The 22,959-nt window shown below is 42.2% G+C and overlaps 4 protein-coding genes across 6 annotated transcripts; 2 read left to right on the top strand and 2 right to left on the bottom strand.

The window, feature by feature from the left end:
• Nucleotides 1–92: 92 nt before the first annotated feature.
• On the bottom strand, nt 93–8,346 carry smarcc1b (SWI/SNF related BAF chromatin remodeling complex subunit C1b). Its single transcript, XM_080863894.1, has 28 exons — nt 8,031–8,346; nt 7,613–7,732; nt 7,229–7,314; nt 7,055–7,136; nt 6,873–6,965; nt 6,685–6,754; nt 6,522–6,591; nt 6,376–6,451; nt 5,964–6,089; nt 5,579–5,661; nt 5,384–5,490; nt 5,224–5,283; nt 5,056–5,084; nt 4,825–4,940; nt 4,666–4,737; nt 4,469–4,582; nt 4,030–4,183; nt 3,815–3,925; nt 2,723–2,782; nt 2,328–2,586; nt 2,122–2,193; nt 1,986–2,032; nt 1,798–1,900; nt 1,560–1,702; nt 1,088–1,222; nt 782–914; nt 521–607; nt 93–433 (listed from the first exon to the last, which is right to left on the bottom strand). The coding sequence occupies exons 1-28, from the start codon at nt 8,196–8,198 to the stop codon at nt 366–368; spliced, it is 2,844 nt and encodes a 947-aa protein (XP_080720020.1). The 5' UTR covers nt 8,199–8,346; the 3' UTR covers nt 93–365.
• On the top strand, nt 8,043–12,373 carry aste1b (asteroid homolog 1b). 2 transcript variants are annotated; one of them, XM_080863895.1, is made up of 7 exons: nt 8,043–8,180; nt 8,820–9,082; nt 9,535–9,801; nt 9,917–10,920; nt 11,017–11,248; nt 11,377–11,569; nt 11,873–12,373. In XM_080863895.1, exons 2-7 carry the CDS (start codon nt 8,845–8,847, stop codon nt 12,216–12,218), a joined length of 2,280 nt encoding a protein of 759 aa, XP_080720021.1. In that variant the 5' UTR covers nt 8,043–8,180; nt 8,820–8,844; the 3' UTR covers nt 12,219–12,373. The 2 variants fall into 2 exon arrangements, with proteins under 2 accessions (XP_080720021.1, XP_080720022.1); XM_080863896.1 differs by lacking the exon at nt 8,043–8,180 and adding an exon at nt 8,403–8,540.
• A 152-nt stretch (nt 12,374–12,525) lies between these two features.
• Nucleotides 12,526–19,903, bottom strand: klhl7 (kelch-like family member 7). 2 transcript variants are annotated; one of them, XM_080863898.1, is made up of 13 exons: nt 19,427–19,903; nt 19,196–19,298; nt 18,577–18,670; nt 18,355–18,479; nt 18,099–18,274; nt 17,829–18,003; nt 16,632–16,774; nt 16,126–16,366; nt 15,701–15,902; nt 15,512–15,609; nt 15,210–15,393; nt 14,639–14,812; nt 12,526–13,366 (listed from the first exon to the last, which is right to left on the bottom strand). In XM_080863898.1, exons 1-12 carry the CDS (start codon nt 19,553–19,555, stop codon nt 14,647–14,649), a joined length of 1,836 nt encoding a protein of 611 aa, XP_080720024.1. In that variant the 5' UTR covers nt 19,556–19,903; the 3' UTR covers nt 12,526–13,366; nt 14,639–14,646. The 2 variants fall into 2 exon arrangements, with proteins under 2 accessions (XP_080720024.1, XP_080720023.1); XM_080863897.1 differs by lacking the exon at nt 12,526–13,366 and having other exon boundaries at nt 13,840–14,812.
• A 534-nt stretch (nt 19,904–20,437) lies between these two features.
• On the top strand, nt 20,438–22,929 carry LOC308384615 (uncharacterized protein). Its single transcript, XM_080863154.1, has 4 exons — nt 20,438–20,665; nt 21,009–21,090; nt 21,203–21,424; nt 21,513–22,929. The coding sequence occupies exons 1-4, from the start codon at nt 20,612–20,614 to the stop codon at nt 21,908–21,910; spliced, it is 756 nt and encodes a 251-aa protein (XP_080719280.1). The 5' UTR covers nt 20,438–20,611; the 3' UTR covers nt 21,911–22,929.
• The last annotated feature ends 30 nt before the right edge of the window (nt 22,930–22,959 follow it).

Genomic DNA, 22,959 nt, shown 5'->3' with positions numbered 1-22,959 from the left:
CAACATGCCAATCAATGGATTGGAAGGTGGACCCCTGCACATAGCACAAAGTCACAAAGAAACCAGCTGAATGAGGATAAAAGCAACAAAACTGTTTCATAAAAAAGAACCTTTAATGAGCAGAGTTCAGTCTACAGATTTCTCAACTCTGACATCAGAGCACAAACAGTTCACAAAGAGTGGATGAGCTGCACTGTTGAACAAATACACATCAACTGTGTCTACCTGTTTGCGAATCCTTCAGTGTTGAAATGAAACTACTGAAGCGTTGCAGAGTTTAATTGTGAGCAGCTGTTCCAGATGCTTGGTTTAGATTGAAAGACGAGTGATGTATTCACACCTGCACGTGCTGTTTTCTGATTAGTTCAGCTGTGACTGGATGATGGAGGACCAGTGGGAGCTGGTGCTATCCCATCAGGTTGTGAGGGTGGGTCTGAGATAGTGACAGAAGAACTTTGTGTCAGTACACTCCGAAATAATATAAAATAATAAATCTAGGACAACAGCGGAAAACACTCACACATGCCATTTGGAGCTCCAGGGTGTCGAGGAGCCATCGTTTGGGCATTTCCTCCTGCAGGCATCATTCGGTTAGGAATGGACTGGCCTAGGGAGGAAAAGGGATTAAAATTCATTGGCAGACTAACAAACAGCACTGAACCGATTTCTGTGACAGTGGATGCACCTTACAATGTGATCATGTTATGGGTTTTATATAAAGAATTGAAGGGTTAACCATATTTATAGACTGATAGGATGCTTTCAGTGTCCATGTTCAGACCTGAATGCTGCATTGTGTAACCCGGCTGCCCCTGCTGCTCCCTCTGCTGGCGAACCTTCATCTCCACCTGCTTCAGCTGCTCAGTGTGGAAAGTCTGTCTTTCCGTCAGCAGCTGTTGCCGCTGCTGCTCTAACTGCATGGGACACGCATATGCACAGGTGTTAAATACTGTTTTTGGTTTCTATGTGGACACAAACCTTTCAGAGATCTACTGGAGTGTGGAATTATAGCTCACAAATGAGCAACAAGACATGGAGTAGTTAAGTAAAGTTTCCCTGTATAATAGAAGACATCGTTATCACTCACAGCCTCTTTCTCGCGGTCCATGATGGTTTCAAGTTCTTCGAAGTGTCTCAACTTGATCTCCAGCTTCTTCATCTGGGTCTCCACCAGCAGAGCAACCAGCGACTTGATCTTTCTCTCTTCTACTGCTGCCAAATGCTTCAAATACAGAGTAAAAAAAGCCAGTGATAGAAGACAACAGTAGTTGGTATAGTGGTTGTAATAGCTAAGAATGTAGCACAGGTAAAACAACCACAGGAAGCGGAGACAAACACTGGGAAGTATACAGTATATTCTTCATATATCCCCAATCAATTATATGCAAAGTGGGAGAGTTTCCTTCAAGTAACCTTCAAGATATTTTACATCTGTTTTGGTTGCTAGGAAACCTGTGGAATAAATGGAGAAAAAAAAAACCCCAAACCCTCCACTTAAGCATTTCTTTAGTTTATATATGCGCGATTGGTTGGATTTTAAGCCAGTGGGTGGGCTTTACCTTGGCCTTCGTGGCAGCCGAGGACAGAGCTGCTGCTGCTGCCGTGGCAACGCTGCCCTCCACCAGCTCCAGCTCCATCACTCTCCTCCCGTCGTCCCCATCCCCCTCCCGCCGGCCTGCGTTCTCGTCGCCATCTCCCCTTACTGAAGCGCACACGAGAAAATTTCGTTATTAGAGCCGCTGATGCGTATATGCATACATACGATGCAAATTCACTGTAGCGCACATATTGATGTACCATCTCTCTCCTCAGCAAGTATATTTTCAGCATTTTCTCTTTTGACTCCCTCCACTTTTGGCAAGCTGGGTTCCACCTGGAGCCCGTCAGTCCTGACAGTAACCTGAAATGCAAACACACGCTCAAGTTAAGCAGCATACTCCACCAGCACACACAATAAACTCTCTGAGCTCCTACTGGTACATTACCTGATGAAGGTTAGAATTTGGCTCCAGTTTTTCTGCATCTACCGCTTCTATAAGATACAAAGCAATGAAATGTTAGATTATGACAGCACAGTGAGAGAGTAATGTGCAATTTTGCCTTTCTATATTTCAGCATTACCATTCTTTTCTGGCTGGTTCAACATTTCAGAGGCTTTTTCCGTCGATTCCTCCTGCACTTTAGAAAACTCCTCTGAAAGCAGAAAGCAACAGTCACAACACACATTTCCCCTGTTTTGCAAACATTGTGTATACGATATACTATCTCAGAGGTACTTAAAAACTTAGATTACACAGAAATGAACCTTCTTCCCTCTGTAGTCTTACCCAATGCTGCCTTAGCTGCGGCTGATGCCACACGAGGATCCACCACAGATGCCAGAAAGGCCACGGTGCTCATAACAGGGTTCTCTGATTGGCTGAAAGGCACAGGCTGAAATGCCAGTGGACCAAGAGAGGCCGAAGAGTCTTCTAGGTAAGGGTCTTCTATCGGCAGACGGAGGAAGTGGAGGATACATTCGTCCTGCGTTCTGGAGCCCACGTGCTCTGAAACTTTGTTCCAGTCATCTCGGTAAACCTCTAAGGCCTGAGAAACGTAGAGGTGGTAATAGAGAGACCAAGACGAACAAGGCTTAAGGGCTTGGGTAAAAGATCTCATTACATAAAAGATCTCATAAATAAAAAATGCAAAATGCATGTGACGATAAAGTTACTGGTCTTACCTCTAACAGCAAAAGAGTCTCCTGCTCTGTCCACTCTCTTCCTGCGCTCGCTCCTTTAGTCTGAGACAAGTATCACAAATATGACAATAATTTAAGAATAAAGCTTGTATGACACTGTTATAAAACACATTCTGGTCTATTCTATGAGACACAGTGGAAGAGTGTCTCTTTTAAGGAATTTTGAGACTTGCTGTTAAACAAACCTCTCAAATTAAGACGTATCTTCAAGATTCATAACACTCCGCAAAAGTCTTGAGCTACACTTTAATACTTTGCTAGAAAAATGGGATGTGGATGCAGCGATTTATTAAAACATGTACACATGCATGGAAAAACTGACTTTGTACAATTATGATGAGCTTCGAAGTTTATATTCGGTATGACCACCTTTATTCTTTAACACACCCTGAACAGTGTGTGAATGTGAGAGTGAATGAATAGTGGAATTGTAAAGCACTTTGAATGTCTAGAAAAGCGCTATATAAATGCAATCCATTAACTCTCTTAGGCAGCTTTCTTGCAGTTTCTTTAAGTAGTCTTAAAGAATAATTCTCCAGGCTTCTTGAAGGACGTTTAAAGCTCTTCTTTGGATGTTTGCTGCATTTCATTCTGTTCTCTATCAGGCCTCCACTTGTCCGGTTTGCTCAATTTCTTTAAGGACACACTGCACACCATGCTTTGAAACGCCAATTCATCAGCTAAAAGCTCTTTCAGAATCACCTTGTTAGTGTAAAAACACTATTTTATGCCTGTCAAGCTGTGTTAACTTTAGCATTTTTCCCAGATTCGACTAAAGAAATGAGAACAAATTCTGTATTTTTGCGTCAGGCTGCAAGACACAAAGTGCCTGAAGATACTGGTTGTGTCAGACACAACACTGGTTCATCCCATGAATTGTTGAAAAAGTATCCACTTTCCAAAGAGAACTTTGGACAGAAAGTCTGGAGAACTATTTCTCAAGACTTGGCACCATGGAAGCACAACATAAAGAAATGAAAACTGGATCAAGACTTGTACTGAGCTGTAGTTGCTCTTTACTGTAAGCACCATTATAAACTATTTTTTTAACTTTTTGTATTAACAGTGTAAGACCTTAGGGTGTTTCTTGGCATAGATGTCAGTACGCAGACCAAAGTTTTGGCAGTCTGAAGGTTTCTCTCTGCTCTTTTCTGGGAAATACAACATGTGCTGTGAAGCTGACACCTGCGGAAATAAGTAAGAGTTTGTCAGAAGATGTTTCACATGACAAAAACTGTGTTTTAAACTTGTCTGTGCTGAGAGCTTTGCGCAACAGCATCACGACAAACCTGTAGCGGTTTGTGTTGCAGGGGGGCCAGCCCAGATGGCGTGTCAGCGAGTACGTTGAAGTGAGGGGTGGGTGGAGGTCCCATAGGGAGAGGCCTGCTCTCTGCATCCACTTGGTAGTTAATCAAACCCCACTGCTCCAAGAATGCATGAACCCTGGACACAAACATTTGTTTCATATTAATTCTAATCTGCTGTAGCTGGAACAGCCCCCATAGCTCAAACACATGTAAATACATTAACAAACTCAACATGTTTTAGACACAAATACTTATTAACTACAGAATCATTAACGACACATATACCACCTACTGCTCCTTTCCAGCATTAACAGATTTCATTTACTAACACATTCACAGATAAACACCTACACACTAAACCTAATTTAGCAGATGCAGCAGACACACATGACAGCAAACACCCACACGCACAAAGTTATACCTTATGAGGGCACAAACGTCTCCAGTCAGGTTGCGTCTACAGGATGTTGAACTGAGGTATTCCTGGGGGTTCAGCCGGTATGTGTCGATCATGAAGTTACGATATGCCAGGTAGCTGCGAAGGTGTAAAGAAAGCTATACTGAGGCCTTCTCGATCATCTGTAATAGCGGTAAAGTCTAAACATCAGCAGTACTCACATTTCAGGAGTTTTTGACTTGTTCTTCCCATTGAAGAATTCAGGGAGTGCACGTTTCTCTATCGAGTGAATGCTGGACAAGATGCACAGGGAGCTTTTAGGTCTTTTGAATAAAATTAAGAGGTTCAGCATACAGGTAAATGCAAATACATATTCTTACCAGTTGTAATTGAACCATGAGGTGTAGCTCGGTATTATTATGTGATGTGTTTGTTCTGTGATGTTTTCCTCTCCCTCTGATAGGCGTGGGATCTCTGCTCTTCCATCCTCATCTTCCTAAATAGAGATGAGCAATACACAGAGAAATATTACTTTTTGCAAATCTGGAAACTAAACCCAAAATTCCTACAATTAGAAAAGTTTTAAGTGAGAGAAATGACATCATATTTACCCGTCCTGGGAAATCATCCTCCTGGTCATCTGAAAAAAAGACAGTGGTTACAAGGATGTAAAAAAAACAAAAATCACACATAAACATACGAATGACATATTTAAAAAAATTTATTTTAATGTTTCGAGACTTCTCTGTATGCATTTACGATGGCACAAGCATGCCTACCTAGGTCAGCCATGATCCCTCCTTTCACTGGAGTGTTCTCACTGTCCTTCTTAAGGTTGACTACATAGATCGGATAAGAAAATATTAAACACATTTAAACACTTTAGAGGAAATGTACACATTTTTAATGAGTTTTGGACACTGTCTTCAAGAGTTTCACCATTCTTGGGTAGTATGACCTCCTCCATGTTAGGCACAGGAATCGGGTCTTCCATGTCTTTGGTCAGGTCCTCTTCTGGCTCCTCGTCCTGTTGTCCACGCCTTCTCCTGTGTGTGAGCACACAAATCAACAGTGATACCTTTTGTGACAACCCAAAAGCACAGCCCCGTATTAAAAGAAACACCTATGTCTTACCCTTTCTTTCCTTTCTTCCTGCCTTCAGAGGAGAGAGGGGACGGGGAGCGCCTTCTCTTTTTGGAGGGTGTAGACTTTGGATCCTGTAACAAAAAGTTAAAGGCAGATGGAGAAAAACTAAAAATGGAATAGAGACTATTTTGAAACAAAAGAGCAGGATTTGCAACTTTGTGTCTGACAGCTGTTTTTCATCTCTAGGAGAATTGTCTGAAATGGGAAAAGAAGCGTGTCTGCTTACAATTCTGAGAACAAAAGAATCACACAACAGGATCACACCTGCTTTTTGCAGTTGATTAAACTGTTAAAACGTAAGCATGCATTAATAACAGGGGAACTCCTTCCTAAGCCTACAGACCAGTGCCATTTTTTACTACTTCACACAAACCTGGTCGTCTTGGAGGTGAATACGCTGCCGGAGGATGACTGGCACATTCCTTTCGTCCACACAGTAGTCTTCCTCATTCATCCATTCGTTGAAAACATCCGTGTCCAGAATCCAACCAGCATGGACCTGGAGAACACGCACGCACACACACACACCCACACAAATTGAATATTAATGAGTGATGCATACTTCGGTATCTCATCAAGTGTAAGAAAGGAATACAGAGCATGCTAAATGAATAGGATTCAGTCAGCTGTAAAATTTCTGTAAATTTTTTAGACATTATATAAAATCATCTATTATTTATAGTACGCGTGGTTCCTTAATGTCCCCGCTGACAATCACATTCTGTCTGACAAAGAAAACTGAAGACTAACTCCTGACAGCGTGATGTATGTGGTGCCACACTAACCCTCCAGGGCCTTTCTGGATGTGGCAGCTCTTCAACCTCTCCCTCAACATCACTCGATGACAGCCAACTATCATAACTGTAAGAGACAAGAGACGTTGTCACTTCATGCTGGTCAAGTGTTGTGTGTGTGTTTGTGCTTGCTTTACCTGTCAGGGTGCATGCCCCAGTGTACCAAGACATGCTTGTCTTTCCGCATGACAGGACGCATCCATTCATCTAAAAACAGATGTGTATACAAAATGTATTTAAGCTAAGTGGTAGGCATCATAACATCAGCAAACACATATACACATACAAACTTTAACTAACCTTCCTCTGTCGAGGGAGGGCAGGGGTATATGTGATGACTGGCAAGCGTTCTGTCCTCTGTAACAGTACCCTGCAGGGGGACAAACTGTGAATCAGTAGCACTGAAATCCAACTACTGTATCAGAGCTACATACATTTAGTCTCACTCTGAGCTACAAATAATCTTCTACTTATTTGCAGTACTTTACCTGATGTTTGGTGATGATGCCAGTTAGTCTGCTGACCAGATCCTGATCCAGTGTAGGGTCCAGATATACGACAGGCAATGACATGCAGTTGTTCTGTTGTGACAAATATTCAAGTTCGTGAAGGAACAGTCCTTGGTGTGTATGTGTGTGCAGTTGTGTGTATTGAGATTTGCAGTTTTCACCTGGATCAGTGCTTTTTCAATTGTACCAAACATCTCCACGTTCCTCTCAGTCCTTGATGGATTCTGTAAGTCAAACCTTCGCCTGTGTGAAAATAGGTAGAGAACAAAGAGATATTAAGGACACAGGTGGAAGCAAATGAGATCTGTTAGGGATCATATTAGGAAACTACCCACCAGCCCTGATCAAACTTGAACTTGTAAGCTGTGCCAAGAATGTGGCAGAGTCCATCACCTGGTCGCAAGTCAAGGAAGCACTGTGCCTGTAGAGAAATCAACAAGGTTTTCTTGTGGGTTTGGGTCATGGACATGAACAACTTTCATTATTTGGGTGTTGTTGTTGTTTTTAATCCTCTTCACTATTAAGTGTCACGCATACTTAGAGGCAAGCATTTGCTTCCACAGTTTTAAACTCATCAATCAATAATCAGTCTACTACTACTTTAATAGTGAAAGTACACTACAAAGTGAGGCACTTACAGCGACTTACAAGCCAATTCTATCAGGCATTTTAAAGTCACTTGTGACGACAATTAGATAGACAGTGAGAGATAGACTCACAGGCAGCTTGGTGAGTGCAGGGCTGGTAGCTTGTCGGCCAAATGCATCCTCTTGGAACTGGAGAAGCTGCAGGGTGACTGCAGCCAGGACCTGGCAAGATGGGGCATCCGCCAGAACATACTAACAAATAGAGAGGGTTTGAAATTAGATAGGAGTAGAATTTTTATTTATCGTGCCACTCAATACTCTATTATATACACAAGCTTAGGGCTGTATTTACATGTGATACGACTGCGCTAGATTTGCACTTCACGTTTGTATATCTTTCCTTTTGTGCAGGGTCCGCTGACTTAATTTCTCTATATCTAGACAGCCAGTGTGAACACGTAACCGTATGTTTACGCTGTAACCCACTGGGCTTGCTAACAGGGAGGGGGAGCGGCTAGCATCTTGCTTAGCTTCCTGGTCGGCTAACTACCTTTTTGTAGTGCTTCCCGATCCACTGTCTCACCACTTCCAGCTGGGCTAAAGTATCCGGACTCTCCCAAAACCTAGCGGACGGGCTGCTGTCTTTTTTTCGGTGTGCAAATGCACCGGGGGTGGCTTGGCTTGTCCCGGGAATCCCGAGGTTTGTTCCTCCGGACATTGTGGTCGTAATAAAACGTAATTATTTTTCAAACGTGAGAACAAAACTGGCTAGCGCCCTCGCTAGCGTTTGCGTTCTCGTGTTCCCTCGCGAGAACGCAAACGCAATTTAGCGTAAGGTTTTTTCAAATTAATTAAAATTTAACTGTCATTATTCAGTGTTGTGGCTTTATTTGCGCGTGTTCTTTGCTGATTTTTTATATAGAGGAAAATTAGATATTATCGTGTTTACAGAGGAATACACACGTTTGTTACTAGCCGGGAACTTTATTTTGAAGTACAAGGAAGGAACTGCGCAAGACAGAAAAACACTCGAGCAAGTAAAGAGAAGAAAGTGTCATTGGTTAGTAAAACTCGTAAACATTTACTGCTCTACTAAATACGGCTGATTCTGGATGTCATTTGTCGTCAGTTACTCGTAGTTTTATGTTGCAATAACTTCCGATGAGTCTTAATTTTCCAGCCGACAGTCTCTGTGTCTCTTACTTCACATTGGAGCGAACTGTGACTCCTGTCATTTTCTGGCAGTTACCTTCCGTTTATTGCATGATTGCACAGAAACTGTCTTTCGTGCATTTTAACCATCGTGAGTACCATTATCTTATACATCATCTCACTCTAGGAACTCGTCCACGCCCTGAGATGTAATGGGTGTCCATGGTCTGACGACCTTTGTAGAGGGGAACAGACACTTCCTACAAGATGTGAAGTTTAGGGACAGTCGGCTCGTTATCGATGGCTGCAGTCTTTATTTCCGCCTGTACTTTAGCCACGGATTGGATCAGCTGCACGGAGGGGACTACGATGCCTTTGCTTCCCTGCTCGCCCAGTTCCTCACTGCACTGGCAACCTGTAACATCCAGCCATATGTGGTTCTGGATGGAGGTAAAGATGCTTTATACAAGGCCGTCAAGTTAGGATGTTTCAAGTATGTACTTTTCTAGACATTTAAAAAAGGGGACAGCTTACATTATTTCTTTTTCTTTTTATTCTTTTTCTTTTTTTTTTTTAAAGTTCTCTGTATTTGGGTACAACATCATCTAATATCTTCAATTTAAGTACTCACCTCATTTAGTAAACATTCCCCTTAATTTCAATAGGACATCTTAACTTCAGTCATCTTTATATTGCTTTTCATTGTAATAACAAATAGGTCTGCTTATTAAATCATTATATCATTGAACTATATTAGATTTTTTTATCCTTTACCTTTTCATGAATGCTTTTGTTGCTTATATCTTTAATCTGCACAAACCTAAAGCAAAAACCACTTTTCACATTAAATAATGCTATAACACCTGCAAACATCTGTTTTCCTATCTTTTTATTATTATTAGGGATGGACCCCAGTAACAAGAAGTTTGATACTCTACGCCAGCGCCTGCAGTCCAAGATAAAAGAGGCAGACAACCTCTCTCACGGCCGCAATGGCTCTGTTCTCCCCATTCTTACAAGAGACGTCTTCATTCAGGTCCTCATCCAGAGTGGAGTCCCGCTCATCCAGTGTCCAGCTGAGGCTGACTGGGAGATTGCGTGCTTGGCACAAGAGTGGAAATGCCCAGTGCTGACAAATGACAGTGACTTTTATATCTTTGACCTTCCAGGTGTGGATAGTCTCTGGACTTTAACATAGATGCAAAATAGCTCTTTGGTGGTAACAGTATTTTGCAGTATGTATTTTCTCATGTGGTATCTATCTCAATTGTTTTCTGATCTTAGGAGGTTATCTGCCATTCCGTTTTTTCCAATGGACCAACCTTAACGGTAAAGCCTCGCAACGCTACATCTTAGCTCGCTGCTACACCACTGCAGGCCTGTGTCGCATGTTCGGGGGCATGAACCCCGAGTTGCTCCCTTTATGTGCTGTTCTGACTGGAAATGACTACGGAACTCCAAAAGATACTGAAACCCTTCTTTCTCTGTTAGATGCAAGTCTGTTAAGGAGAGGTGGCGGCAGGGGTAAAGGTAGATCACCCCCTTCTCGTATTGAAGGCCTCCTTCTTTGGCTGTCCTCTTTTAAAACTGTGACTGAGGCCTTAGAAGAAGTGAGCAGCCTAATGGGGGAGGAAGCTTGTAAGGGCAAAAGAGGGCAGAAGGGTGGTCTCGCATCCAGGCTGCTGGCATGTATGCAGGAGTACCATATCAAGGCTCCGAGCTCTGTGGCCCGCTGGTTTTCTGGAGGTAAGGCATTTCAGGGAGGGCAGACCTCTGGGCCGGCACAGCTGCCGGAGTGCCTGTCGACAGCAGCACTTCAGGGTCGGCTTCCTCCCTTGGTGCTTGATGCTTTGGTGATGCGCAGGGTCCTTCTCATCCCGCAGGTGGAGAACAGTAAACTAGCTAGCAGCCACTGTAGTTCTAGAGCCATTCGGCAGGCTGTATATGGGATATTACTGCACAGATCTCAAGATAATGTAACTGAAGGAAGAGTTGGTGGTACACAGTCAATGAAGGGGCCAGGAGGTGAAATACAAGATATGAGGATGCAAGAAAACAGACAGGGAATGAGAGGTGGGAGAGGGCGAGGAGGAAGGGGGTGTGGAGGTAGGGGTCAGAGCATAAATGCAGCATTCAGCAAGGAACAAGCAGCTGGGTCATCAACAGTCCAGGCTCAGGGCGCTCCCATTTCTGTGGAAGAGTATGATCGCTTGGACCTGAACTTGAAGAAGATGGAAGTGGAGGCAGTCCCACTCAGAAACCATGTACACCTGGCTGGACTTGGTCAGGTAAACATTTTTCAGAATCAGTATTTGTTTTGCATTTGTCTGGAGTTAGAAGTTTTCCACATGATCTGATTGTATTTTTCAATATTTTTGTTCCAGGCTCCTGCAGCAGTCCGACTTGGTGCCCTGTTACAAGTTTTGGGCGTGAACCAGGCAGCCTTAGTTTCCGTTCCTTTCCACCTGCAGCTGCCTGTAGCTGTGACAGGATTCTGGTTTCGAGAGGCCACACCGACACCCTCACAGCCCCAGGTGCAAGCTTTGGTCCTAGGCATGGTTTATGGAGAGGTCTTCTTGAACACACAGCTTGGAGCTATCCACTATCAACACACTGGTTAGTTGGATTGTATCCCTCCTGGTTTCTTCGACATGGTTAAAAAGACTAATATGCCTTAGTAACATGCCAACCTTTCATTTTTCTTGCCATTACCTAAAAGCTTGTATTTGCTTTCAACACTGCAGTCCCGCAGCCAAACTGGGCTCTGGAACATAAAGTGTGTGCAGGGCTGGATCGACAACGTGTGAGACCAGGTGAGAGACGGGGAGTAGATATTGGAATAGCTCACAGTTTCAGCCAATGGCAGGCCTGCCTTTGGAGTGCACTTTGTCTAAATCAGCTACTGCTGCTGCCGCTGCCAGAACCTCATCTCTCATGGTAAGTACTGTATGTCAGGGACATACAGTAAAAGAAAATGGTACTCTGTATGCATTAGAACTAGAGGTGCAACCAACAAACAGGAGCTGGCAAGGAAAAAGAGAATTATCTCTAGATTTACATGTAGAAAGCTTTAATTACATTTGAAGTGAGTTTGGGGTTTTTCTGCTAAGCTTACACAAATGGGATGATAATAATTATATGTGATATCTGTCCACAGTTATACCACGATGGTAAAGAGTATTTTTTTAGAGTACATTTTTGCATCTTTGTTGCCTTGTTCTCACTCCCTCTGTCTCTCAGGTTGTTCAGTGGTACGCTGGTGCACGGCCTCGTCAGGTATCTGAAAGGAGGCCGAAATGCTGAGTCTCTGCTGCCTGGGGGATCTTTGTCTGCGCAGCTCTACTCCTCCCTGCTGAATGCTATGAGGAACTGCAGTTCCAAAGCCACTCACTCATCCTCAGAATCAGGAAGGAGGGGGAGAGGCAGAGGGCAGGGAGGGAGAGGAAGAGGAAGAAGAGGGAGAGGTGGAAGAGGTGGAAGAGGAAGAGGAGCTCAGGGAGGGGGGAGAGATGCTAATGAGATAAACAACCGGTTTGCTCTCCTTATGAGCGAGGAAGAGTCTGATGATGACGATGAGGATTATTGATAGGGAGACAGAAAAATTAACAGATGGATAAAAAACACTTGCTCGGGGGCCAAATTAAGGAAGGCCAGTCAGTGGTTTACAACAGTTGCTCAGGGAAAAATGACAGCTCTTAATGTTTACCACTGTGTATGTTGCACTAATTTAACTTCCTCTAGTCATAATGTTTAATTGTGCATTGCCATCTTGAGTAATGTCTGTAAAGACATACGTTCATATCAGAACATCAGTTTTTCCACAAATTACACAATTTTAGCATCATTATGCATCATGAGCTTTTATCAAAGTAATCTTACTCTAATGAATGCACTTGTTTTCAGCTTCCCAGTTTTATTTACATATTCGAGCACAACATTTAAACAGTTGTCAGTAACATGAGCAGAAAGTTGTATGGCAGCTAATGAAAAAGTCTGGAGCATTTTATAAAATCTTACATTTTCTTCATTTCATTGCAGCTGCCTTATGTTTCACTAACTTGGTGCTCTTATATTTTTAATCATATTTGTATTTGAAAAGGAATGGAAACGTGTTTTGTAAACCATCACATTGAGCTATGTGTTTTAATTGTAACTGCTTATAGCTAAGAATAAAATGTTAACGCTTTCTCTTTAAAGGCACAACACAAAGCTACTGAACAGTAAGATGCTACACTAGTGTTAAATCAGCACACAGCCAAGAGTTAAGTACTTACAGATGCTGTATCTACACTTTGACACAGAATATTTTACAGCCTATAAAAAAATCTAATTTTACAGTGTTTTGTATAAGGACCAAACCAAATAAAATAAAATATAAACCCAGCCAATATTTGACTGGTTTTTCTTTCACAAACTGATTTACACACATTAAATTCAAACAGCAAAGAAGTTACATCGTAACAAGAAAATGACATGTGAATATACAATATGAAATGCTCACACAGCAGTTCAATGGCTTCTTCACAGCAAGAAGGTCCTGGGTTTGAATTGACAGGACCTTCCTGTAAGCAGACAAACTACAGAAGTGATAAAAAGATAAGCGAACAGAGTAAACCACATAAACTAAGAAAAACATTAAAAAGCATAAGAACTTTTTTTTTCGATGAATTTGGGAAAACTTCCCGCTGGCCCTTGAAAATTTGCACATGTCCCTCAAATGCTATTTTCTGAGCACTGAAAAAGAAAGAAAAGTGTTTAAAATTACAGTTAGGTCCATAATTTGTTGGATAAAGAAACAATTTATGTACTTTTGCTCCTGCACACCACTACCACCACATAAATCAAATAATCAAGATGTGACTGAGGCTCAAGCCTTCAGGTTTAATTCAGGGGGTTTAACAAAAAGTTTGCATTAACTATTGCATTTTTTTTTTTTTTTTGCGCAGTCCCCCATTTTTTTAGAGGTTCAAAAAGTAATTGGACAATTGGCGATCATCTAGTTTCATCACTAGATGAGCCCTGTTCCATTTCAATTTCATGACATGTGACACAGTCATTATATCTAAAGTTGATTCAAAGTCTCAACATTTGTATTTTATAACTCTTCACTGTTTTTACATAATGAGGCCCAAAGAGATGTTCATACTAGTGAAGTATCCAGAAACACCAAAATACACCTATCAGAGAGATGGCAGAAACTTTAGGAGTAAAGTTTCTGCCATCTGCCATTTACGGTAACTAGCATTTGTTGCTGCTGTCACACCTGAAAAAGCATCACTAAAAGACGTTAATTACTTAGGCTGCCATTTTCAGAGGCTCCAATGTATGAAAATGTAAACCCCTCTGAATTATAGCTGCCAGTCTGATCATCTTGATTGTCTAATTCAAAAAATACTGGAGTTATGTACGGAGGCACGGTTACAGTTTGTCCAATGAATTACTGGATCCATCCATCCATACAACATCAAACAAAAATGACCTTACATAAACCCACGTATTTCAGCTACGTTTATATGTCAATTAAAACATTCAAAGACCAAAGTTAGAAGCAACATTTCTCTCATCCAGAACACAGAGCCTGTCTGGGCAACAAGATGCAAACAAAAACTACCCACAGCTCATCACCGAGTCCTGCTGCTCTCTCACTGTTGCTGCCATTCACTGAGCAGTAGGTAGAGACAGGTCAACAGTGTGACAGCAGTAGAGTTGTTGGCAGGCTTTTTAACAGGCCTTCAGATGAATATCTAAATCCCAAATTTTAAATCCTACTACCTATCCAGAGAATGGATAGATGAAACTAGTGTCCAGCCCAAAGAATTAGGACATAAAATTTTGGAGTAGCCAAAAGGAAACTGCCTACTTCACTGGTTAAAGAACATAACCACTTTACAGCCTAACCCTTACTATGAGCTCCTTTCTGAAAAACAAGCCCACAGAAATCAGTTGACTGGCTGTCAGAACTGTCGACAAGCATCACAACTCAATATACGAGTACGCTTAAACTACCTCTACTGCTATGAGGATGATGAGGCTGAGGAAGATGATGCGGCAGTGGCTGCAGCATGTGGCTGAGAGTCTATGAGGTCCATGTCTTCGTCTTCGTTGACTCCGCAGGTGTCGACCACACAAATCAGGCAGCTTGTGACGGGAAACGCTCGCACCTTGTTGCAAGTCACCCACCTGAGCGAAGAAGAAAATCAGAATATTTCGATTCAGCGTTTAAACAAGTTACTACTTAACTGTATAGATTTACAGCCTGCGTTGCCCAGGTGACTGAATTGAACAATGTTTTGTGAAGAAATGCAACTCAAATGGTTTGACAGCATGTTTATGAGTATTTTTTTACTAGTATGATTATTAGCTAATACGCTATTACACCTATTAGCAATATATACCCAGCTACAGTAACCACCAAAAACAACTAAGGAATTAATGAATGAAATAGCCAGACCTGAAAATTTAATGAAAATGTCAATGAAGAAGGTGGTCATGCGGTGTTCACATACTACTGATAAAGACTCTTCAGCAGTATCAATCAAATTGTATTATTTGGGTAGTATTCAGTTAATAACCCAACCTGTCAGTATCAGTGTGGTATTCCAGGGCGTGTCCAAGGCGTCCCACTCCTTGGAATCCTGCCAGCACATAGATGATATCACCAACTGCCGCACACTTCACAGTTACACCTCGCCACGGCATAGGTGAAGCGCCACGCCACTCGTTAGTTGCAATATCATAGTATTCAACCGAGTCCAGTCCACCTAGAAACACACACACAGACAGTTGTGCATATGATTGCATATTAGGGCCACTGAAGGTAGGAAAAAAATGACGGGGAGTGGATGGGCGGTATAAAAATCTGGGGGGACGATGAATTACCTATTGCTCCCTGCCCTCCAACAGCATATATCCTGTTGTTTACAACCACCAGTCCGTGGTTCTTCCTGGCCTCTCTCATCCCACATAACTCCCTCCATCTGTGAAAGGCAAAAATTGAGTGGAACAGGCCAATGGCACTTTAAATGGGCACATTAAGAAGCGTTGTATGTTAAATGTTTGTTGACTCACTGTTGCGTGTTGGGGTCGTAGACCTCACAGTTGTTGAGCACTCTGCCAGAGACATTGTTCCCCACCGTTCCTCCACAAACATAAATGAGCCCGTTGGCCTCCACGGATCCATGGCTGCAGCGCGCCATCAGCATACTTGTTTTAATCTGCCATGACTCTGTCCTGGTGTCGTAGCATTCGAAAAGGTCCAGGGCTGAGCTGCCTGTAGGCACATGTTGGTGGTCGGTCAACCGTGAAGAAATCATTATCTATGCTTTAACAAGACATCTTTACTATTTAAATGTTCCTACTTTTTTAGAGAATGTAATAATAGTAGCACAAACCAGCTTACGTTCCCCATCACATGTCTGCATCTCTTTGGGTAGTTGCACAAGATCCCAGAGTCTCTCATTTTTAAATCTTTTCTCCCCTCACTTCATGCTTACCTACTTCTGATCCCCCAGATGTATAGATCTTTCCCTGGGCAGCGCAGGCAGCCAGACTGTCGCGAGGTGTGGGTGGACCCAGCTTGGAGTACCAGCTGTCCTTCAGGACGTTGTAGCAGTCCATACGCTTGATGGGAAAGAGCTGTGAGCCACCCAAAATGTAAACCACATTGTCCCAGAAGATAGCTGTGGCGTCACGGCGCTTTTCAAAGGGGCAGCGGATGTCAGTCCAGCTAGAGTCCTGTATGGAAAACCATTGTAAACATTCCCAAATATGATTTCAACAGACCTGACTAAACTCAAGTCTCATAGAGTGTTTTGTGAACCAAAGAACAGATTAGGTGCCTGTAAAATTAAAACCTTAAAAAAAACAAAAACAAACAATCTTATCTTTAGCTTATTAATTATACTGTAATACTCAAGAGCACATATCTGCACTCCCTTTAATTGTTCTTTGGTGTGATTGCCCCTGTGACTATAACTCATTAGCATTTGCAGCCCGGTACCTTCGGGTTAAAGTAGCGGCAGGACTGAGGCTGTGAGCCGCCAAACAGAGCAATGCGGTAGTCGTGCTTCTTGCGTCGTGGCCGACTGCTCTCTCCCAGGTCTTCACGGTCTTCCAGGGAGAGCAAGTGGTAACGCATCCCACCTTGGAGAAAAGCACTGGTTATTTTGTTTTGTGTGCGTGCTCAAGTAAAGCGAGCAGCCCTTTGAGGTAATGAAATACCCAATATATGTTATACATCTATCTTTTGCTATCATAATAATGTCGAATGTAGATCATTTAGATTAAGATTCAGCACTTCTACGACTCCAGGGCAAGTCTTTCAAGTATTTCACATTTTGTTTTAGAGGGTGTTAGACTTGGATAAAATTGGAGTGAATTTATTTTCCACAATTAATCAAAATGCAATAATCCACAATGACAAAGTAAAAGGAAAGAGTTACGAAATTTCCCATTTACCGAAGTATTCAGATCCCGTATTATGAGCTCTGGTGCAATCTACCTGTTAGTGGTTTATACAGTTTAACTCGTCCCTCTACAACCAATATAATAATTGGACTGGACACAATTACTAAAGACTCACACCCGTCTGAAAACAAAGAGGTGAAGTTGAGTTGAACTTTCCGCAGACCTGTGAGACAGGACTGTGCCAAAGTATAGATCTGGGGATGGATTACAAATATTTTTAAAGCACTAAAAGCAGCCTCAGCCATGCTTAAATTGAAGAAATTTGGAATAACTAACAGGCTTCCTGAGTAATGTGAAACAGAGCGTCTTAGTTAAACAGGTGGCTAAGACCTCAAGAGTAGGCCTGCAGGGAGTTCACCAAAAAGCACCAGATACAGTAAGTGCAGTGTTTTGGGGAAAGAAGTCACTGAGCAACTAACCTTCTGAACAATTCTGCTGAGAAAAATTAGAGAAACTTCCAAAAGCAAGGGCTCTAGGATAATTCCAAGTAGACTGGACCCAAGGGTGCCGCACGAGAAGTCTAAATACTTACATATAAATGAGATATTACTCCTTTAATGCATTTATAAAACATCCTTAAAACCTTTTTTTTGCCAGTGTGAACTGCTTGTGCTTTTTTTGTCCATCGACATGAACGAGACAGTTACCGGTAACTTTGTCTGCTCATTTTGTTCACTTGAAATGTAGAATTTGTACATGCGTGCACGTGTTTTTGACTCTTCCTGCTCACCGATGACCATCTTGAGGCACTGTGGATTGTCCTGGATGAGGGGCTCGGCCTGGACAGTCTTGGAGAGGAATGTTTTGGAAACCAGTGGAAAGCGAACACACCCCAACACCTCCACCATGTACTGCTTTCTGTTACACACATCATACTTCAGCCAGCGCACTGCAGCATCATAAATCTGAGCACAACGCAACAGAAGAACATGTTAACAAATTTTTGGTGACAGACGTCTTCTTTGGCACAAATATATTTAAAGGATGTATACACGCGTACCTGGGCCTCAGCACGGACGGTGAGTTTGTCCTGGTGCAGCAGATGTGTGAGCTGCGCAACATCCAGTTGCAGAAATTCATCCAATTTATAGACTTCAGTGAAGTGAATCTGAAAAAAATCATCTGCAGCCACCTTCAGCTCTGGACAGTCCATGCAGTCTGCAAGGGCTGAAATGCCTACAGGAGAACAGAACAAGAGTAAGTAAATATCATGTGTAACACAAATGGAAGGTCTGTATTTGTATTTGTGCAATCACCTAGGCAGTTTGTTGCATCAATCTGTCCTTTAAGGAATTCCACACACATCCTCTTCACAGGTTCAATCTGATACTGATTGGCTGCATCCAGCAGTGACTGGACATTACTGCTGTTCACGGAGATTCTGACACACACACAAACAAAAAACAAACATGCCTCTCTCAATAAAAATGCTTCTGTTTTTTTTATCTGTAATAATTAATTTGATACACAATTCTTACCTTGCAGTGTAGATAAATTCAATCAGCAGCTCAATAATCTCAGGCTCAGCACTCCTGAGCTCCACCTCGTGGGACATTGACTCCATCATTCTGGCTAGAAGTGAAGAAAATATAACAAACACAAATATAACAAGTGTACTAGCACTATATGACAACATCACTGTCGGTGTGTCAAGATGGGAAGCAGTAATAAATAGATTATGCATAAAAATACATAGTAATCGTTATAGGGGTGGTTATAAACTTTCAGCTTTTGTGCCATCTTTATTGAGAAACACACAATCAATGTAATTACTTAAATAGACTAATTCCTATGTTTGCCTTTATTAGATTAGGAGTGGGCAGATGACACTAAGTAAAATATTCAGTTTTTCTGCAGTGAGGACACAGCCTTTGGGGTGTGGAGATGCAGTACATGCTCGCCTGGCATATACTTTTACATTTAAATTTCTTTCCTTTTGCTCATTCAACTTTTAAAAGCCAAAAACAGGAATCCACAATTCTCATTATTTATGCAACATACATCTGCATCTACTACCTTCTAAAATATAATAAGAAATCACACTCTTGCTCCCCCAATATGCCGCCATTGGTCTTGATTTGTGTTTGTCAGACTTACTGGTGAACATGAGGCTAAAGAAGTGGCTGGCAGCAGCAAGCACCACTCGGTGGGCTGGGAAGTGCTTTCCCTGAACCACCAGGGTCACATCACAGAGAGTACCCTGCAAATCACACGCAGTAATCAGGTGTCAGAACAGAGGAAATGCCTAATGTAAAGCCCTCTTAAAGATATTCAGCCTGGTACTTTTGGTTCGTGTTCCCTCTCTCTCTCCCGCACACACACTCACACCTGTTTTCTCAAATTGTTCATGACTCCCATGATGCTGGACAGTTGCCTGTACTCCTCTTTGGTGGCACACTTTCTCTCGCCCTTCTTTTTTGAGCTTGACGCCTTCTCTGGAGAAGCCATCCCCGTCATGTCAGTCTGACTACTTGACGGAAAACGAAGGAAAAAATGAAGGATTTTGGCACCAACGCTAACAGTATGACTACAGCGTACAGCTGTAGTCTCTTTGTTGTCGCTTAGCTACAGGCAGTTTGCCTGCAAACCCCGACAGCAGCTTGTTGTGAATGTATGAATTTAAAGGCCGACAACTTCACGGCGGCTTCTACATATGGATAAATTAATTTGTCTGCCAGGGGTTAAAAAACAAAACAAATAAGCACAACGTGTTAGCTTAATTGTTCATTCGTGTAGCTAGAACTCAATTTTTTTCTGGTTGTTGTGATGCTCTTCTTCTGCTTCTTCTTTTTCCGTCTTTTTCGCCTTCTTCTGTGGTCTGCACAGAATGTCGTAATGCTGCCCCCTGTAGCCTGGACATAAATTGTATTACAACTCTGAGACCAAGAAGAGTTGTGAAATAAGCCCAGCAGTTCCCTTTGGTTTTCATAAACAGCAGGTGTGAATAAAACATAAAAGTTTCTCTATAGCTCTATAGTACAGTTGGGATACAGCTAATTTCACCTGGATGAATAATATGTCAGTGTCTCCGAGTGACTGTAGAAAAGGCTGTTTCTTACAGTTATCGGTGTCTCCAGAATAGGTGGGACGATATATATAGGTTATAATAGGTTGTGGACTAATTATAATATAGGGGTTTTTTTTTTTAGTCAGGGTGTTTGTTTACTGCACTAGTTATTGCTCTGGTTGGACTTTAGCTGTATATTAACTGTATATTTCTGCGAACTCTGTTATTCAGAACAAAACTGTAGTTTTATATCCTATTGGACAGGCATATCAAAGCTGCTTCAGCTTTGCGGCATGCAAAGCACCGCAAAGCGCATGCGCTGTAGTAGCTCACCTGTCGTTGCACCTGTTGAATTCTTATCTGTACAACAATGTAAAATACAAAACCAGGAAGCTTTTCTTTCCTCGACTCTCATGACGCTGACGTCACGGAGAATGCGGACTACAATTGCCTTGTTAGAAATAAGTGACCTGAAAACAAACTGAGAGGCCACAGAGCCGCAGAAAATGTTCCGTTTATGCTGTTGCTGCTTCTCTGGCGATAACTCCAACAACAATGAGGTATGTGTTTATGCGCTGCACTGGGTTTTATGGTGTCTTTATAAGAGCGTAAAGTGGCTTCCTTAGAGTTTAGCAAGGAAACTATACAGCTTCGCTTCGCTCGATTTTTCCATTGCAAGTAAAATGATGGGATCCTCTTAACTGCTGTAATGTAGCATTACTGGGTCTTCACCTAATAATCTACTTTTGTTGGGGATTTGAAACATAATTATTATAATATTGAAGCTGAGTTTATGATCACATCGTTGCACTGGTACACGTGATCAAATATGCCTAATATTTGTGGCACAAGAAGAAGAAAAGAAAAACACTATGTAAATAAAACCAACTTTCGCTGTTTCAGAGACGGCCTCTCCTGGATTCCCGACGCTCTGAAGTCAATAGTGCTGAATCCGCCAGGCTGAGCCGTTCATCAGCGGACAGCGGCAAGTCATCTCAGACTTTTTTTTAATACTTATAAAAATGACAGATGAATTTGATCCACCTGTTTTTCTTGCTGTGTTACTCGTGCTTTCTTTTTTCTTTTTTTCTACTCAGATGCACAGACTGTGAGACGGATTGGACGGCTGGTGATGAGGCGAGTGTGCGTGCCTGAGCTGGATCAGAGGTTTTTGGAGATGGCTGAGACCTTCAACAAGCAGCAGGAAGGCTACGAGGCCATGGTGCAGCATATAAGAAACCTCCAGCAGAGCTGTGACTGTTCCCATGATGACACCCTTGCTTTTGTTCAGTGTTTGGGGAAGATTAGAGAGGAGCAGGGTGAGTGACACATACTTTTTAACACACGCTTCATGGTAGCTGATGCCTCACTCCCTCCCCCATTTTTTAAAAACTCATGTACTTCCAGAACCAACATACCAGGTCTCTCTTAAGATGAAGGGCTACGACTTCTTCCTCAGTGCGGTTCCTGTGTGGTCTGAGGGCGCAGGTGAGGGGAAACCGCTTCCTCCACGTCTGCAGAGGGCTCAGAACGAACTGAAGGGTGCTTCTGACAGCACCAGGATGACCATTTCAAAGGGGACCACCCTTCAAGAGCTTATCGGCTGGTTGCTCCGTAGCCATGATAAAATGGCTGAGCAAGTGAAGAAGGCAGCAGAAACTTACCAAGAACAAGGGAGACTTAGTGAGAACCTGGAGGAGAACATGAGGGAAGTGAGGAGGGCCAAAGAGTTGTCTCAAGGATACAGACAACAGGCCACGGCAGTTCTCACTGAGGCTGCACAGATAGCAGGGGCTCAACTGTAGTGCACATATCTTTCTAAAAGTTTTGTTTTAACCGACAGCAATGCGGAAGTACAGCATTTCCATGGGTTATCTCCATAAATATCCCCACCAATCGTATCAAGACTGTCATATCTCCTTTTATTATTTGATTATAATAGAAACGTATTCTAACACTTTAAATAGGTTTAAAGTGGTTTTTTTTATTTTGCGTCATTACATTCTGTCATATGTATTGTAGAGTGGTAGATGCTCATACTTAACCTGGTTTAAGGTTCTAATAATGAACTCTCAATGTGTGTAACTGTGTAAAAGCCAAAAGCTCAAGCTTCAAACTGTGTTAAATATTCCATTTTAGAATTTTTTTTCTTTTAGATTTAGCTTTGATGATGTTCTTCAATGTAAATTGTGAAGACTTTGAATATATCTGTGTATCTACAGTGCATAATGCCATCAAAGGTTTCAGAGAATCTGGACAAATCTCTGTGCACAAGAGACAAGGCTGAAAATCTGAATGCACGGGATTAAACGCACAGTCCTGTCATGGAAATCACTACATGGGCTCATGAAACACTTCTAGAAATTATTGTCTGTAAACATGCGTTGCCATGTCATTCACAAATTTAAGTTAAAGGCGTATCATGCAAAGAAGAAGCCATATGTGAACATGATCAAAAAACCCTGCTGTCTTCCCTGAGGCACTTAACCTGGACTGAGGCAATGTGGTCAGACAAATCAAATCAAAAACAGGAAAGCTCCATCCTCTGGACTAAAGAGACAATTGTTACCAGTGCTCAGTTCAAAAGTCTGCATCTCTGGTGGTATGAGGATGTATGAGTGCTGTGGAATTGGCAACTTGTGCAGTTGAAAATGAGCACTGCAGGTCCCCTTTTCTCGAATACATGTAATTTCCCTAGCCAACATTAGGGGGCAATGCCGCTTCACTTTTATCTAACAACCGCTCATCGTTTCATCCTCATCAGACTTTTAGAAATAGCACCGCAATGACAAAGCTTGTCTGAACTCCAGAATTAAATTTATAAACGTGCCACTACTTTGTGTGTGTGTGTGAC

This window comes from Rhamphochromis sp. 'chilingali' (assembly GCF_963969265.1).
Source record: "Rhamphochromis sp. 'chilingali' genome assembly, chromosome: 17".
In the NCBI taxonomy this organism is placed as follows: Eukaryota; Metazoa; Chordata; class Actinopteri; order Cichliformes; family Cichlidae; genus Rhamphochromis; species Rhamphochromis sp. 'chilingali'.
The sequence above is the reverse complement of the archived record's forward strand: the minus strand, read 5'-3'. Positions and strand labels throughout refer to the sequence as shown.